Source organism: Grampus griseus (genome assembly GCF_964374135.1).
Source record: "Grampus griseus genome assembly, chromosome: 9".
Lineage (NCBI taxonomy): Eukaryota > Metazoa > Chordata > Mammalia > Artiodactyla > Delphinidae > Grampus > Grampus griseus.
Genome location: NC_139003.1, coordinates 55,314,041 through 55,331,727, shown reverse-complemented (window position 1 = coordinate 55,331,727; position 17,687 = coordinate 55,314,041). Strand labels below are relative to the sequence as shown.

At 34.0% G+C, this 17,687-nt stretch overlaps 1 protein-coding gene across 1 annotated transcript in view; it reads right to left on the bottom strand.

Annotated features, from left to right (window-relative positions):
* Window positions 1–17,687, bottom strand: part of AKAP9 (A-kinase anchoring protein 9) — a 144,784-nt gene that overhangs the window by 18,620 nt on the left and 108,477 nt on the right. The window contains exons 27-38 of the mRNA XM_082661502.1: window positions 16,914–17,033; window positions 15,166–15,342; window positions 14,182–14,286; window positions 9,634–9,786; window positions 9,078–9,257; window positions 7,013–8,062; window positions 5,089–5,229; window positions 4,109–4,597; window positions 3,627–3,690; window positions 3,416–3,537; window positions 2,655–2,846; window positions 2,206–2,394 (exon numbers count right to left, since the gene is read on the bottom strand). Coding sequence (XP_082517628.1) covers window positions 2,206–2,394; window positions 2,655–2,846; window positions 3,416–3,537; window positions 3,627–3,690; window positions 4,109–4,597; window positions 5,089–5,229; window positions 7,013–8,062; window positions 9,078–9,257; window positions 9,634–9,786; window positions 14,182–14,286; window positions 15,166–15,342; window positions 16,914–17,033 — 2,982 coding nt within the window. The remainder of the gene's footprint in view (window positions 1–2,205; window positions 2,395–2,654; window positions 2,847–3,415; window positions 3,538–3,626; window positions 3,691–4,108; window positions 4,598–5,088; window positions 5,230–7,012; window positions 8,063–9,077; window positions 9,258–9,633; window positions 9,787–14,181; window positions 14,287–15,165; window positions 15,343–16,913; window positions 17,034–17,687) is intronic.

Genomic DNA, 17,687 nt, shown 5'->3' with positions numbered 1-17,687 from the left:
CCGTGTGGCGTGGCCAAAAGTAAATAAATACATAAAATTACATTTTGTTTGTTGTTGAGAAATAAGATTTTTACATCTTGATCTTACATCCAACAACATAACCAAACTTTCCTATCGATTAAAAAAAATCTACATGTGTAGATTCTCTTTAGTTTTCTATATAAGTGGATGAGGGGTCTTCCCTATTCCTACCCTTATTTAATTTCTCTTGCTTTTCTTTTCTAGCTAGATCTTTAGGACAAGGTTGAGCAAACTACTTAACCCTTTGTTAAGGAATGTTTTTAACATTTAACTATCAGATATGATGCTTGTTGTAGTTTTTGCAAGATATACCTGTTATATAGTTCATGAAATTCCTTTTTATTTTTAGTTTGTTATTTGTTTTAAGGTGTTTTAAAATATGAAATGCATTCATTCATTTGTTCACTGTATCTCTTGAGATGATCACTGGGGTTTTTTACCCTTTAATTTGTTAAAGTGATGAGTCACAAGAATTTTTCTTAATGGTATGCTACCTTTGCATCCCTGGATAAGTATACGGTGATTGTGTCTCTAAAAAATATGCATTGGTGGATTTGGCTTGTTAATATTTTGTTTAGGATTTCTGCATCTATGTTCATGAATAAAATAGGCCCATAAAGTTTCTTTCCTGTATTATCTTTGTCTGATTTTGGTAACAGGGTTATACTAGCTTTCTAATAAAAAGACAGGGCGTTTCTCCAATCATCTTACAATGGGAGCACAGATACACACACACACACACACACACACACACACACACACACACACACACACACACACACACACACACACACACACACACACACACACACACACACACACACACACCCCTTTAACTATTCATTTGTTGATGGACATTTAGGCTGCTTCCATATCTTGGTAACTGTAAATAATGCTGCTATGAACCTTGGAGTGCATGTATCTTTCTGAATTAGTGTTTTTTTTTTGGATATATACCCAGGAGTGGAATGCTGGATCTGAATGAGCTTTCATAAGCAAATATCTGCCCATTTCACCAAAGTTTTTGAATTGATATAAAATTATTCATAGTATTCTATTACTTTTATATCTCAGCCATATCTTTAGTTATAATCCCATTTTTATTCTTAATTTTTTAAAAAGTGTGCTTTATCATTTTCCTTAACCTATTCTCCAGAAAAGTTTCTATTTTATTAACCTTTCAAAGAATCAACTTTCAAACGTGTTTATGTTCTCTACTGTACAAGCGTATGCATTTCACTAATTTCTTTTTTCCTTATTACAGTTGAGCCTCATTATTTGTGAATTACATATTTAAGAATTTGCCTACTCATTAAAATTTATCTGTAACCCTTAATTCAATACTTGCGGTGCTCTTAAGTTTACTCTCCTACATGAGCACACAACAGCAAAAAATTTAAATTGCCACATGTGCATGTTCCTAGCTGAAGTCGAACAAAGTGACACTCTGCCGCCTTCTTTCATCTCTTATACTATAAACAAGTGTCCTGTTTGCCATCTATTTAGTGCTGTATTTTTGATACTTTTGTGCTTTTTATTGGTGATTTTGCTGTTTAAAATGGTCCCCAAGCATAGATATGAAGTACTATCTAGTATGCCTAAGCATAAGAAGGCTGAAAGATACATTACAGAGAAAATGCATGTGTTAGAAAATCTTTGTTTAGGTTTAAGTTATAATGCTGTTGGCCATGAGTTCAATGTTAATGAGTCAACAATACATAGTAAATAGGGTGTCTTTAAACAGAAACACATATAAAACAAGATTCTGTATTGACTGGTTGACAAAAATGTCACCAGGTGCTCACAGAAGCCTACCCCCACCCCCCCATCTTATTTCCCCTGGTGGCAATAGCTCAACATTCACAGCAGCTTTACGGAATCTAACTACTGTAAATAATGAGAACTGATGGTATTTTATTCCTTCTATTTTCTTTGGACTTATTTTGTTACTCTTTTTCTAACTTCCCAAGTTGGATGATTAGCTCATTAATTTTTAGTCTTGCTTATTTTCTAACGTAAGACAAAACATTTAAGGTAATAATTTTTCTCCTAAATATTCTTAGTGGTTCCTGTTAAAATTTTAACCTTCAGACTTACTCTAAAACTAATCAATAGCTCACTTTCTCATTACTATTAAAAAGCATTCTTTGTTTTAAAGTTTGAGTTAAAGTTTCATTTTGATACCTGTTCTTGTATTCTCTGTTCCAAACAGTTTAATAATTCAACTGCATCTCTAGTACCTAGAGATGTCAGCTCAGTCTGAAATGCAGCTAGTAAAACACCGTGCTCCTTTAAGAAAACCTGCTGAAGAGCAAGCAGAAGTTCACCTCGCCAGTCAGAGGAGCTCTCATGAGATTGAGAACTATCATAAACCTATAAAAAACAAAAGTTAGTTTTCAAATAAGCATGTTTAAGAACTGTTCTAAAAATGCTACCTGTCTACTAACCAAAATCAGTATTAGAAGCCTAAGAGGATACAGATTTATTTTCAAGTGTGCAACTTGGGGCATTTAAAAGTATATAGAAATTCATGTGAAAATACATCATAAAAGACAACAATTTATTTTGTAAAGTGACTTATTATCGATAAAAATCATATAAAGCTCTTTAGATGCGTAATATTCTTTGAGTACCTTGGCTTCCCTTTGCATTTGCATTTTGGTAATCAAATCCTTAAGAGATGAGATTGTACTGAGGTAAGCTCTTCTCTCTTCTAGCCAAGATTCTGAAGCTTGCTGAACAGAATGGTCTTCTCCGTCACTACAGGGAGACTCAGTAAGAGAGAGCACCTGCATGCCTTCATTATGGACAGCTCTCAGTAATCCCTAGAAACCATAACCCAAAAGCCAGAATTAGGACATTTTTTCAAAGACTGCAAAGTCAGACACGGAAAGAGAAACAAATTTTAACATAGTTTTATCCCAGTTAGACTGATTTAGAAAAGCCACTGCAGAAAGGAAACATCAGCCTACCATTACTGAATGTCTTCTTCCTATGGAGGGGTAAGCCAATCCCAGAAGACAGCCTATGACTTTGTGTAGCTCTCATCTCTAAGTTCCACATTTACCTAATGTGCTCTTCCTGGATTTAATTATTAGACACTAATTTGACCAAAAGAAATATGCAGGAGATAAGCTCTAGTCTTTGAGACTGCTTTAATAATTTTGGCAAACAAAAATATTAGGAATAGAAATTTTAAAAAAATCTATTAAGTATACTGTACTTTATTATCTGCAGAATACAGAAATAAAACTAGAGCCCCAAGGTTCCTTCTAGCTATGCAATTCTCTCTTCAGAGAGATCTTACTATAGTATAGATCTTCTATACTAACTTCTAATAAACTGCTATGTTCAATGTAGAAAGTTTTACTAAAAGATGTCTGCCTTTTAGTACCTTTATTTTCTTTGGAAATGAATCTGTTGAACTTTCACCTTCTTCGCCTCGGCCTTCTGATGCTGTGTCAAATCCCTGACTTTGTGTAAGATAAATTCCCTGACCCCAGTCTGATCCAGAATCTAAAATAAAGAAAACCATTGACTATTAAAGAGAAACAAACTCTTTTTAAACAAGTACTACACAAATTTTAGAAATTTATATAACTTACCACTGGAACATATTTCTCTACTTTGGTAAGCATCGGAATGTGTTAATTCAGGAACTGAGGAGCCCTAATCAGAAAAAAAAAAAAAAAGAAGATAACATTTTTTGGCTTTAATAAAAACAGGATCCAATGAATAGTTTTATTCTTTTGTAATGCTGTCAAAAAAGAAAAAAACAAATATGTCACACCTTTCACAATAAATGAAATATCCATGGTTTACAGTAAGTCTTTAATTTTTTTCTTCATGGATATTACCATAATAATAAGAGACATTAATAAATTAAGGAATGATAACATTGGGTTCTAAATCTGCACAGGAGCTTTGTGGAACATTATTATTTGACTCTACACAATGCAAAGATTTTAAATTGTAATTTTATCATAAAGAAGAGATTGCCCCAAATTTCTCTGTCTCTTTAAAAACATAAAATTCTGGGGAAAAAAATCATAGAATGTTGAAAAAACACATTATGAAAACCAAATACCTCTTTAGATCTCAGACACTGTATCACTGACTTCAAGGTACCACATTCCTCTGTCAGTAACTGAATAGCAACATAGTGATCTCTCTTTAAGGTTTCAGTTTCTGAAATATGTCTGGATTCCATATCCAGAATCTCAGCAGCATGTAGTTCTTGCATCTGCTCAATTTTTTCAGTAAACTGATTAATTACTTCAGTGACTTCCTCTGATGAACATTCACTCCGTAAATCAATTTGGATTCCTGCATTTCTAACAAGAATTTGTGGAGTCTGATTGCTGCTGTTGGCCTTGAGAGTACCATCTGTCTGTGATGCAGAGCTTTTACCCACTTCTATAGGAAGTGGCTCTAACGTGCAGAACTTTCTGTTTTCTTGTACCTTGGTATTATCTTCTTTTTCTAAGAAGTAGGATAATTTCTCTTCTGCCTTTTTGAGTTGATCCCTAACTTGGCTTAAGTCTTTCTGGAGGAATGCCATATTTGTTTCTTTTACCTAAAACATAATGAATAGAACAGTAGAACATTCAGTTAAAAATGTCACATGTAGAATTTAGGGTAGAGAGGAGAGTGTAATTCATGCTAATATGTTCATTTTCCTCAGAATAACAGGAAAAACATTTCAGAAACACTCACAGTTTTCATCTATATTCACATATATGTATAGTCACAGATTACCACAGAAGTGAAATCATTTGATCAGCCTCTACTTTTGGTTCTCAGGGGATATACAGTACTCTTTAACATGCCTTTCTCCTCTTTCATTAACAGACTAGAGATTAAAAGCATCCCCCTAAAAAAGATTCCAAGGAAAACCAAACAAGAAAGATGACAGTAACGAAATTATATAATACCTTTTCATCAAATTTACAAAAGTTTTTTCCTAGCTGTTAAGTTATAGATCTGGGTTTGTTTTCATATAAGAGAATATACACTTTGAAATAAAATTAAGATAGGTAGAAATTGGAGCTATGTTACTTATTTTACCAAAAGCTCTTCTTGAAGTTCTTCTGCCTTCTCTTTATAACTGGCAAGTTCCTCTTTGGTAGCTGCTGACTCAGCTGTAAGAGTCTCAAATCGACCAAAAAATTCATTTTCTTCACTGGTATGAATCAGCTCAGTAGTTGTCTAAATGGCAGTGGAAAACATGAACACATTATTTTCAAAAAACAAAGCCAAGTTCAAGGTACTTGTGCATTCCAATAAAACTTTTTCAGGAAAGACTGCTTATCAGATAAAAGGGGTTAAAATGATCCATGTTCTTTCAACAAATAGGGAAACTCTTCACAAACATCATTTTATATTCTTTCTTTCTTTATTTTTTTGGCTGCATCGGGTCTTCACTGAGGCACACGGGATCTTCGCTGAGGCATGCGGGACCTTTCGGTGTGGCATGCGGACTTCTCTCTAGTTGTGGCGTGCGGGTTTTTTTTCTTTTTTTCTCTTCTCTAGCTGTGGAGTGCAGGCTCCAGGGTGCGTGGGCTCTGTAGTTGTGGTGCACAGGTTTAGTCGCCTCACGGCATGTAGGATTTTAGTTCCCCGACCAGGGATTGAACCCACATTCCCTGCATTGGAACGTGGATTCTTTACCACTGGACCACCGGGGAAGTCCCCATTTTATATTCTTGAGACAGTAAGAAAAGAATGATATTTCTGGGAATGAACGGTAAATCATGTCATTAGAACATATCCTAAAATTTTATAGTTAATGAAAATAGTTTACCCATTCAAAAAAGTTTCATATTTATATCACTTTCCTCAAAAGATACCACGTGTTACTTTAGAAGTTTTATATATATGGAAAGTCACATTACTATTTTATTTTATTTATTTATTTTAAAATATTTATTTATTTTATTTTTGGCTGCGTCGGGTCTTAGTTGGGGCAGGCGGGATCTTCGTTGCAGCATGCAGGATCTTTTGTTGAGGCGCATGGGCTTCTCTCTAATTGTGGTACGTGGGCTCAGCAGTTGCAGCGTGCAGGCTCCAGAGCACATGGGCTCTGTAGTTGTGGCTCATGTGCTCAGTAGTTGCGACGTGCGGGTTTAGCTGCCCTGTGGCATGTGGGATCTTGGTTCCCCGACCAGGGTTCGAACCCGTGTCCCCTGAATTAGAAGGCGGATTCTTAACCACTGGACCACCAGGGAAGTCCCATCACATTACTATTTTAAATATCATTTACAGTAATTTATATAGTTCCAGTGAGCTAGGAGGAAAAAGCCTAGTAAATGGAAAGAATTGTTATCCTTTGCAAAATAAATATTTATAGAATCCTAATATATCAGTTAATTTCTGGTGTTCAGATAGGACTATACATTAACTTCTCAAAATTATAAATATATAAAGTGAGAATTTGAAAATTAAAGTCCTTTCACACCTGTCCTATCCTATGCTAAGAAATAACTGCGATTTCAGATCTTTACATAAGTAGACTTAAAGGGGTGAAAGGATGAAATCTATTATGAGGTATAAAATCTGCAAAAGTGAATGACTTAAGACTCATACATTAATTCACTAGAACACTAATATATTTTGACATTTTCATTACTTAAAAGGAATGATGACCACTTAACATGCATGTTAGAGGAAAAAGGAAAAAACCCCCACAAATTCCAGAGGACATTTGCTATACTTAACATTTCCAAGTTTCTTCTGACTGCTCTACTTAATGACTATGGTAGTGAAATAAATATTGTGATTTTAAGACCACAAAATATAGCTTGTATCCATTGTTCTGGTGATAATAATGACTGTATGGAATGGTAATATTTTTTATAAAAACCCTTTATATATGAATCGCTAGATGTAAAGAACACTGTATTTAATAAATCAGCAGTAAGTTTAAGGAACAGGGAAAAGAGAGTTAGTTTCTTGGGGTATTTAAGTGGAAAAAAATCAAATACAAACTAACCTTGAGAACTTCAAAATCTCCTAGAGGGCTTCTTTTCCTTTCTTTGCTTCCCTGTTTTTTCTCATTGTCCTCCAATAGCTTCTGTAGCTCTAGTAGCGTCTTTTCTTTTTCCAAAGCATTTTTTTCTGCAGTTTCTACCTGCATTTCAACCACCTGGCTTTCTAACTCTGATATTCTCAAGGTCAGTGCTGACACATTTGACTCCACCTCATTTTCCGTTAGTTGGTTTAAATTCTGTGTATTTGTTCCTCCAGGTTCTGGTGAAACTGCTTGTTTATCTTGACAGAATTTTGCATATTCTTTAACTGCTTCGAGTTGGACCTGACTCACAAGAGCAGCAGCCACCTTTTCCTCAAGTATATTTTGCAGGTTTGCCATCTTCTTTTTCAGTGCTTCTTTTTCAGACTGGCCTTGCTCCTGCAGGTCCTTTATTTGTTTATGACATTGGGTAAGTTCTAAGTCCTTTGCACTCACAGTGCTCTCAAGTTGTAGCACCTGTGTTTGCAAACTGCTTATGGAAACTCTGCTGTTTTCTTCAAAAGATGTGAGGTAAGTCGGATTTTCTAGGGGTTTACGAGCACCCTCAGTAAGGACTACTTCTAGTCCAGGTTTGTTTCTGCTCAGATCATCTACAGCCATGTTAACACTTTTCTCTGGTATACTATGGATTTCTTCCATATTTTCACGTTCTCTCTTTAAGCTACATAATTCTTGTGTTAGCTGGTTCATTTTTAAATTGGTTTCTTTAAGTACACTTTTTGTCAAGGCCATTTCTTCATTAGTGGTTTCTACTTGCTTTTCCAAAGCCAGTTTTTCAGCTATTACTATATCCAACTGATGTTTTAAACTATCTGCTTCTTCTGGGAGAGAATTAGTAACCACCGATGTCTTCTGTTCAATATTTGCCAATTCCTGTTGAAGCTTTTCAATCACTTCATTGAGCTGCTCAATTTCTTCTTCTCTATTTTTCTTCACACGTTCTTGATCACTCATCAAACATTCTATCTGGGTTTCAAGATCCCTTATTAGTTCATTTTTTTCTTCAATAACCTATTAGTTAACAAAAAAGTAACATATACAATAAATATGTATTTATATTTAGGGAATTTTATTTTATTTTAGGGCAGGATCTTAAAGTGTTGATCACACACTCAAAAATAATTTACTTTTGAGACATCCTAAATTAATTTTAATATAGACCAACAGTCCTCCATCACATCAAACAAGGACCTTATTTAGAACATCATTCAGAAAGTCATTAAACATAAAGTAATTTAGGCATTTAATAGATGATTTCCTATATGTAAAATAGTCAATATCAATACAATCTAATTGAAAAGGATGCAGTATTGAAATATAACAGTCTATAACAGGATAAAGTACTGAAATAAAAGTCTAAAACTGTGTTCAAATGTCATTATCTTATTTAGCTCACACAAAACAGAAGAATTTTTAATAGATTTGGTTAGAGTCATATGATAAAATCTGAGTCACCAGAGACTCCCTATAAAACATCAAAAATCTTTGACAATGTTAGGAAGGGATAAACATATACATAGCTTGTTAAACCAGTATGTCTTATTAAATTAAAATTAATGCGTAAAAGAGAATTAAAGTTTTACTTGGTTTTTATATTCACAAAGAAACTGAAAAATAACCATCTTGCCCTTTAAAATTCTAGCTTAGCCACTATGGAAAACAGTATGGAGGTTCCTTAAAAAACTGAAAACAGAGCTACTATATGATCCAGCAATCCTACTCCCGGGCATGTATCCACAAAAGACAAAAACTCTAATTTGAAAAGATACATGCACCCCAATGTTCATAGCAGCACAAATTACTATACATAAAATAGATAAAGAACAAAGATTTACTTTATAAAACAGGGAACTCTGTTTAATATTTTGTAATGACCTTTAATGGAAAATAATCTGGAAAAAAAAAAAAACCTAGATCACTTTGCTGTACACCTGAAACTAACACAATACTGTAAATCAACTATACTTCAATAAAAAATAAAATTCTAGTTTAAATAATTTCATGTAATAATTTTAAATTAGTGTACCTTGTTATCTGTTGTAATTTTAAGTTGATGCTGAAGTTTCGTAATTTGCTCATTCAATTGGTCAATTTCTACCTCTTTTTCCTGCATTATTTGAGCAAATTTCCCAAATAGTACATGTTGGTCCTGGGTAGAGATAGGATCAGCTTGCTTTATGGCAAATCCCAGTTTCTCCATTTCATCCTAGGAACAAAAATAACCATCCCAGTTGGATAGGGCATTACACGTGATTTTCGGAACATTCTGTCAATTAAGTCTTACCAAGCTATAGCATCTAAAATATACAAATGAAAAAAAAAAAATCAGAGCTATTATATAATTATTGTAAATCAATAATTCTTAAAATGTTTTGATAAAGGTCTCCAAAATTTTTCATTTCTGATGAATTCAAATGTTTATGTTGGCTTGAAGATAAATTCCATGCAAATCCATCTGCAGCTAATGTTCCTCTTTTAAGTATTATTTAGCGGCTGGATTTAGCAAATGCTTAATACTACAACTACTACACAAGACAAAAACAATGAATTATTTAGAGGCAAAGTTTTCCTTAAGTAATTACCTTAAATAATTTGTTTTCTTGTTCAAGTTCTTGTAGGCGGGTAGTAGATTCCTTTTTCTGTATTTCTAATTGCATATGTAGTTGCTGGACTTCTTCATTCTTATTTTCCAGTTCTTCTCTGAACTGTTCTAACTGTTCTTCTAAGTTTGTGATCTTTGATACCAAAATTATCAAAAGGAAAGAGAAAAAACTGTTCATACAAATGTTTATTTGTCAAGAGAGAATGAAAAGTGCTGTATTGGCTCTATAGTATATATGCTTAAAACACGTGAGCCATGAGAATAAAGGAAAGGGGTTTCTCTAAGCCAGATGTAACTGTGTGGTTTCTAGACATTTTCAAACTAAACACCTTTAAACCATCCTGCCCAAAGCAAAGACGAGACCTTCAGAGGAAGGATACAAGGAGCCATTTCCTACCTAAAATTATCCTCTGATAAAGCATAAAAGAGTCATGGGAGGAAGGAAAAGAGTCCACATTTTAGATCTTATTTTATGTTAAATTAATTGCTATTAAAAATGCTCAAGAAAGCTGTAGAATTAGGTCAGTTATTTTAGCCACCAAGTGAGATTAGCTCAATTTAGTCCATATCAATACTTAACCCAATGAAAGGTTTGGCAGCCACATGCCTTATTTGAGCAGAAGGAAGCAGAGGTAGATGCTAAGAGCAAGAGACCCTTAGGTCTGAAATAACAGAAACTTAAAGAGTAAGTTACTAAAACCATTTTAGGAGAAAATTAGAGTGTTCCTATATGTAGGACAACTGAAATTCAGCTCATTTCTGAGCACAGATTACCACTAATGGTAAAGCAACTGCTCTTTGATGGCTATGTAGAGACTGAAACTAATGATGAATATTAAGAGTTTGGTTTAATATTTGGGTTTGGTTGAGGAGAGGAACAGTCATTTAGCTCAATGCTTTGTAGCTTCTTAATACATTTTTAATGAATGGATTTTCAAATGTGTATTTACCTATGATCAAAATTGCTGCATTAAAAGCAACCTAAGACACAAGAGCAGCATTTAGTGGCAGCTGGCTCAGAAAGTACATATAAAACATTTATTACCTTAGAACTTGAAAGGGAGCATATTCTGATTACACACCGATACGTAATCAGAATCATATCTTAGCATTAGCAAGACAAAGACCTTCAGAATCATTTAGCCTAATATTTCATTAATAGAAATCATACTGATATTAGTAACAATAGCCATCATTTACAGACAATTTACTGTTAGGCACTGCATAAGATGCTTTATATGTATTATTTTTTAAAAAACCCTATAACAACTTTATGAGATCTTTACTAGGATTATCTCCATTTCAGAGATGAGGAAGGGGGTCACTGAGAGAGGAGCACCTTGACCTGCAGTCACAAGGCCAGTATGTGGAAGCCAGTTTTTGAACCTCAGGAGTTTACCTCTGGAAGCTTACATTCTTAACTATCATTTATCCTGCTTCTAATAACTAATGTCTAAGACATATTTAAATAATTTTCTTTAACACTGATATTAAACTCAGTAGGCACACCTTAAATATAGTTAGTAGATGTGCATATATAATTATCAGGTTAGTTTGCTGAAAATTGTGATGATTATATCTTCTTCAAAGTTACCTAATATAATGGTATTTACACTTATCCCTATCTTCTATGACTACGTTTGATGACAAGGTATTATTTCAACACATACATAGATATTTAAGTTCAAAATTACTGCCCTTGCCCTGCCTCACCTGATACTTATTTTCTTTTTTGATAAAACAGTTTATGGTCAAATTCTTAGCCTTAATATTCAAAGAGTGGTCCCTGGAGCAGAAGTGGCCTCACCTGGGAACATGTTAGAAGCACAGATTCTCAAGCCCCACCCCAGACCTACTGAATCAGATTCTTCATTTTAACAAGATCCCCACGGGATTCATATGCACATTAAAGTTTGAGAAGCACTGGTCTAAAGCACTAACATTCCCATCATAAGTAGCTGAACTTGAGGCATCAAAACAGAGACTTCAATTCCCAAAATGACACTGTAAGGCATTCTCTTCTCTTACTCAGCAGTTGCAGTCCCTGGCTGTCTTATTACTGAGTCTATGACAACCAAAAACCAGAAAAATATTATTAAGGTCTAAAAATAGAATGGTAGCTTTCTGGTTTAACCTTGTTCTATTTTGCTACCAAATGATATCTAGATTGTTTGGATTACATTAATTTGCACGTATTTGTGTTTTAAGTATTCTTCTCTTTCAAATGTGTGTGTGTGTGTGTGTGTGTGTGTGTGTGTGTGTATGTATGTATATGTGTGTATACATATCCTAGTTAGATAGGAGATTCCTTGAAGATCGGTACTGGTTTTACAATTGGACAGTGGTGTTTTACAATTGGACAGTGGTGTTCTACACATAGGAGTTCAATAAATGTTGAATGACAGTCTATAATACTTCTCACCAACAGGGCAAAACATGCCCGGATGTTTTGGCAGTATAGCATCACAGGGCTCCAGAATCAGAGAAATCGAGGAGGAATTCTTGTTTAACCACTTACTGTGTGACTATGAGCAAGTTCCTTAACCTCTCTTAAGATCTGGTTTACTCATGTATAAAGTGGAAATATCAATAGAACCTATCCTCAGGGAGACTGCAAGGGTTAATGACATAAGATGTTTAAAATACTTAGCACTTTCTAGCACAGACTTCAACAAAGTTAACTATTATTATTTACTATTGCCATTTGTAAGCCAGATCTCTTTAACTCTATAAAGAGCTAAAACCACCTTCACAGAGCTAAAACCTAACTGAAGGCATCTTTTTCTTAAAGAAATTCTTCCTTCTATTTCTCTCCACATTATTCTCCTTCTCTTATACATCCTGAAATTCCTATCTTCTAAGGTTTTCTTCTCTTTCTATTCATTTTGAATTTCTAAATACTGTAATAAACTTTAAAACAAAGTTTTACACAAACAGGCTATGAGAGTAGTAGGAAGTATCTCAGATATAATGACACATAGACATCTTAAGTTTATACTATCAGATATCTGAAAACATTTGCCTAGTACAGGAGAGAATGCTTAAGAAGTTATTTCCATTAAAAGATATATGTTTCAATTTTACATTCCTATCTTTCAGTCTCCAGTTACTGAGTGAGTGGGTTCTGACAGAATACTTGTCACTGTTATTCAAACGTGAATAACAGTGACAAGTATTAGTAGACCAACGTTAGCCATCAGTTTAATTCTTTACTCATTCAACATGGCTGCCTCTGTTTCATCTGTAAAAACTGGGAGCTGGTTGACAGAAGCTCTCTAAGGCCTCTTGTAGTTCCAACAACTATGAGTCTAAGTAAATAGTAGGCAGTTATTGGATACTTACTTCAAGAAATTAAGGTGTTAAGTAGCATTAAATAAAATTCAAATGACAATAAAAATATAAAATTAGTAAACTTAATCAGTTACCCATAATCAATTATCATTGCCTTTGCAACCAGTTTTGGAGTTCCATTTTTTTAGAAAGCAGACAATTTATTTGATTATTTAGTGTAAGGTAAATCTTTAAATGTTAATTCTTTCCGAAACACACAGAAGTGGTTACGTATCAACAAAAATGTTCTCTGTCTCTCACATAAAAGCCAAAAAACAAAATAAATACGAATCTCTTAGATAAACATTAGTCAGTACTACATGAAAATGAGAAAATAACCATTCTCATGGAAATGATCATTTCCATTAGTCATTTATATAGATGACTTTTTTCTCCTCCAAACTACAAGCTCTCCAAGCTATAGTTTTAGCTGACATCTAAATCATTCTTCTATTTTTCAAAGCACTCATTAACATTAATATACTGTTTACATTCAATAAGTATTTCTTAAAATACATCAAATGTCCTGATAAAATTATATGGAAAGAGATAAAAATGTAATTAAAAATTTTAAAACATTTAAAATATGATATAGCTAGACGACACAGAGTACAATATGCTTTAGAAAAACTAATGGTAGACAAAGGTTTAAATAATTAGGAATTGGAAATTACTGTTTCAAAAGTGCATTTTCTGGTTTTTTTTTTTTGGAAAGGGAGGGAGTAGAAAAACATAAAAGAACTTTATAGAATTACTTTATTATTAATCTTTTGTTTTAAGAACATGTTTAGCACACTGTAAAAAGGCACTGTTATCTCCCAGGGCAATACAACTTAAAAAAAACCAAAACCCACAGCAAAGTAGCAGTAATTCAAAGCCTATGGTAAGGTCAAGAGGAAGATACTGCCTTGGGTCCAAACCCTACTATCTCTCTGCACTCTCCTCTTCACTGAATTCATACCTACCAAACCAGCCACCTTTTCCGTCCTCAAAACTTCCTCCCATGTCCAAGCGTTTTTACTTGTCCCCTCTTCTTCATTCCAGTTTATTTGTTCAAATGTTTACTGTCTTCCAAGTTCAACTTAGGCAATAAGCTAAGAAACTCTAAACTTTAGTTTTAGACCATAAACTTCATTCTAATCAAATGATATTTTCTAAAATAATTCAAGCCACACTTTGTCATTAAAAATAAACTTACCTCTTTTTCCTTTCTGTCTATGGCATCTCGCTCAGCCTGCAACTGTATTTCTAGAGACAATTCCGCTTTAGCTTCTACAGATCCAAACTGTCTTCGGTCCTCTACCTTTAAATATATAAGAATTTTCTCAAAATTTCAGACATTAAATCCTGACTATCCATTTTAATTGGAGAAGCAGCAATTCTATTTCTCCAATTAGAAGTAGATAATCTACATTAGTGAATGATCAAAAGTTACAACATTCAGTCTTGAATGCATCTTATACAAATTAAGACAGGAATTGCTTGACAATCTTAAAATTCATTTCTCAGACAAAATGAAGGCTATCCCCTCAACTGCTCCCCTCCCAATTTCCTTATCCTGCTCTTCTTTCATTCATCTTTGCTTTCTGTAGCATAACAGGAACAGATCTCATTGCTTCTTAGTTTGGGGTAAAGCATCAGCCTAAACTGGTGCTTACAGCTTTTTCACTTTGCTATTATTTTAGAATCACAAACTTACTGCTGGTTAAAAGGGTAATTAATTCTTCTGGTTTAATTAATCTTTCTTTATCAGGACTCATATGCAAGGAACATTTGGAGATAAGAATAAACAGAAATGGTTATGATGTCAATGAAGACATCAAGATATATACACTATGCAATAATATCAACAAAGCATCATCAGTGATTTTTTTAATTAAACTGATGTTCGGGGCTTCCCTGGTGGCACCGTGGTTGAGAGTCCGCCTGCCGATGCAGGGGACACGGGTTCGTGCCCCGGTCTGGGAGGATCCCACATGCTGCGGAGCAGCTAGCCCCGTGAGCCACAACTACAGAGCCTGCACGTCCGGAACCGGTGCTCCGCAACGGGAGAAGCCACGACAGTGAGAGGCCCGCGTACCGCAAACAAAAACAAAAACAAAAACAAAAACTGATGTTCATGTAACTAAGAGTAATCCGTACTAAAACACTTGATAAAATTAACCAAAAGAAAATGTCACACCTTTTGAAAACTGTCCGTACTCATGAGTAAGACTTGCTCCAATTCCCTTACTCTGAACTCCAGTTTCTCAATTTCTTCATTACGCTCCTGTATATCCCTCTGAAGCTGCTCTTTAGAGAGCAAAAGCTCACTGCACTTGTCCGTTTTTTCTTTCAGATGATTTGTTAATTGTTCAACCTGGAAATATAATAAGCAAAAACTGTAATGTTAAAAAAATGTAAGCATGTTAATAATATATCTATCCTCATTTCAAAAAAGATTTTTAGACGCTATGCTAATTTTATTTTTGATAAGGATAGTGCTATTGTCTCCCACTACAGCAACGTTTTCTGAGTTGATACATCTAAGCAGTACTAGTAAAAGAGAAATAATATTGCTTTCACCAAACCTTTTTAAAAAGTTCTCTTAAGACTAACAGTTTCTCTAGCTAGGAGGAGCAACAATACATTTTTGAATAATGTTGAATTACAAGCTCTAATGGCACAGCCACACCAAAACCTAATAAAGAAAACAAGTTTACACAGTACTGACTTAACATTTATATGTAAGATAAGATGACCTAAAAAACTTTCATGGATTATGTTTTTCTTTCCACAAATGGTTATATCGATACATATAATAATACAATGGTTCTAAATACCCCAGGGATGGGAGGAAATTGAGGACCTTAGTACAGTCACTTGGAAAGCTTTGTAGCCTACAGATTCCACCAGCCCAGAACAGAGGTGAGAATACCAGGTGCTGAGAGGGATTTGTGCACCCTGAAAGTTTCCCTAAGTGATTCTGATACGCAGCACCATTCAAGTGAATGGCTCTGTGATGGAAGGATACAGGAAGGATCAATAAGATAGCTTGTGAAATTAGTTCCAATCAAGTGAAGAGAGAAAGCTTATTTAAAAAAAAGAAACGTGATGGTAAGAAAAAAAGGAATTCTACCTTATTTCAGTGAGATACTTTCAGGAAATTATCTAAAAATGGCACTTATTCCTCAAAACATTAGAAGAAATGCAAGCTTACCTACAATTACAGGTTCAAGGATGACAGTAATAAAGCCTGAGGAGAAACTTTAACAATAGAAGGTGGACTAAGTTTGAAGTGAGGTCAAAGGAAAAGACAGTAAAGGAGGTATAGCAAAATGGCACAATATACTGTTACAGTTAGATTTTTTTTTTTTGATCCTGAAAAAATCAGAAGCTGGGGACTCAGATCTGGCAAAGTAAGGAGAAAACAAACGGATCAATGATTTGGAAGAAAATCAAATACACACATCCTTCTTAGTTTCTTGAAGTTTCATGAATGAGGCGGCTCACTCTTTTTAAATATAAGAAAACAAATAGTAGGAAATGACAGGAAGTTCTAGAGCTTAAATATTCTTTTGAGTGTTAACGAACACACAGTTATTTTTCAAAATCTAAAAAGGTCAGGAACAAGATGAATAACTATAAACTCTGTGGGGATTGATAACTTTTCTACTGCTCCAATAGATAAGGCTGTTCTACATCAGTTTCCTTCTATTAAATGAGAATGTAAATAACATTTTACTACAATGAGTTTATCGGTATTTTATACTTCTTTGGAATTTTTAGGGTTTCAAGAACCTTCTCATATTGAAGTAATATTTAAGTTTCTGATTTTGAAGATTTATATACAATAGAAAGAAGTCCTTTTAAGTTTTTTATTATATGCATCTTATTTTACACATAATATACAAATTATTGTATGGTAGACAGTATCAGTAAAATTCTTACCTCTCTAGTTTGATGTTCACTGATAGGCTGGAATCGAGGTACGACCTTAAGTTGCTGTTCTAGTTTCTGTATTTCCTGTTGGAATACATCTCTCTCGTGTTCTCTATCAATGGCTTGCTCCTGAAGTTTAATAATAATAGTAACTGAAGAAATAACATTTATTGAAGCTATTATTTCCCTTACTTCCCTTTAATTGTAGGCACAGTTTTGTTTGAAGACGAACAACTGATGATCACAGGAATACCCCAAACCAAAAAGGTTTAAAAAGATAACATCTGTTGTATGGTACATAACCTATTACGGCTCTTCAACAAAAATTTAAGCATTTAAATGTAATCTGAAGCACAACACTTTTAAAAATTCAAGTAATGTTAAACACAGAATGAAATAAATATGTTCTTCTTAAAATGAATTTACTTTTTTGGAAGAAAGGAGGAATTCCACTATTAATTTAGTCATTAAACAAAAAAAAGTAGAACAAATTGTGTAGTAAATCAATTTCTTTCATTTTAATCTAGGTTTTACACCTAAAATTATAAAATGTATAAGAATCTTATTCTATGATCTGTGAAGATAACACACGGCTTAAATGAAATCCCAAGGAAGAAAATCCATGTGAAATTAGAGACTTAACATCTTTTTGGAAGAGAGTAATGACAGCATGACAACTGTTCCAGTCCTTTGCTTCCAGGGCACACTTGTTACCTGGGTCAAACATTGGTGGCCAATTAGCTTTTAGGATCCTAACTTGCTTTGGCTATTGGTTAAGAAAAA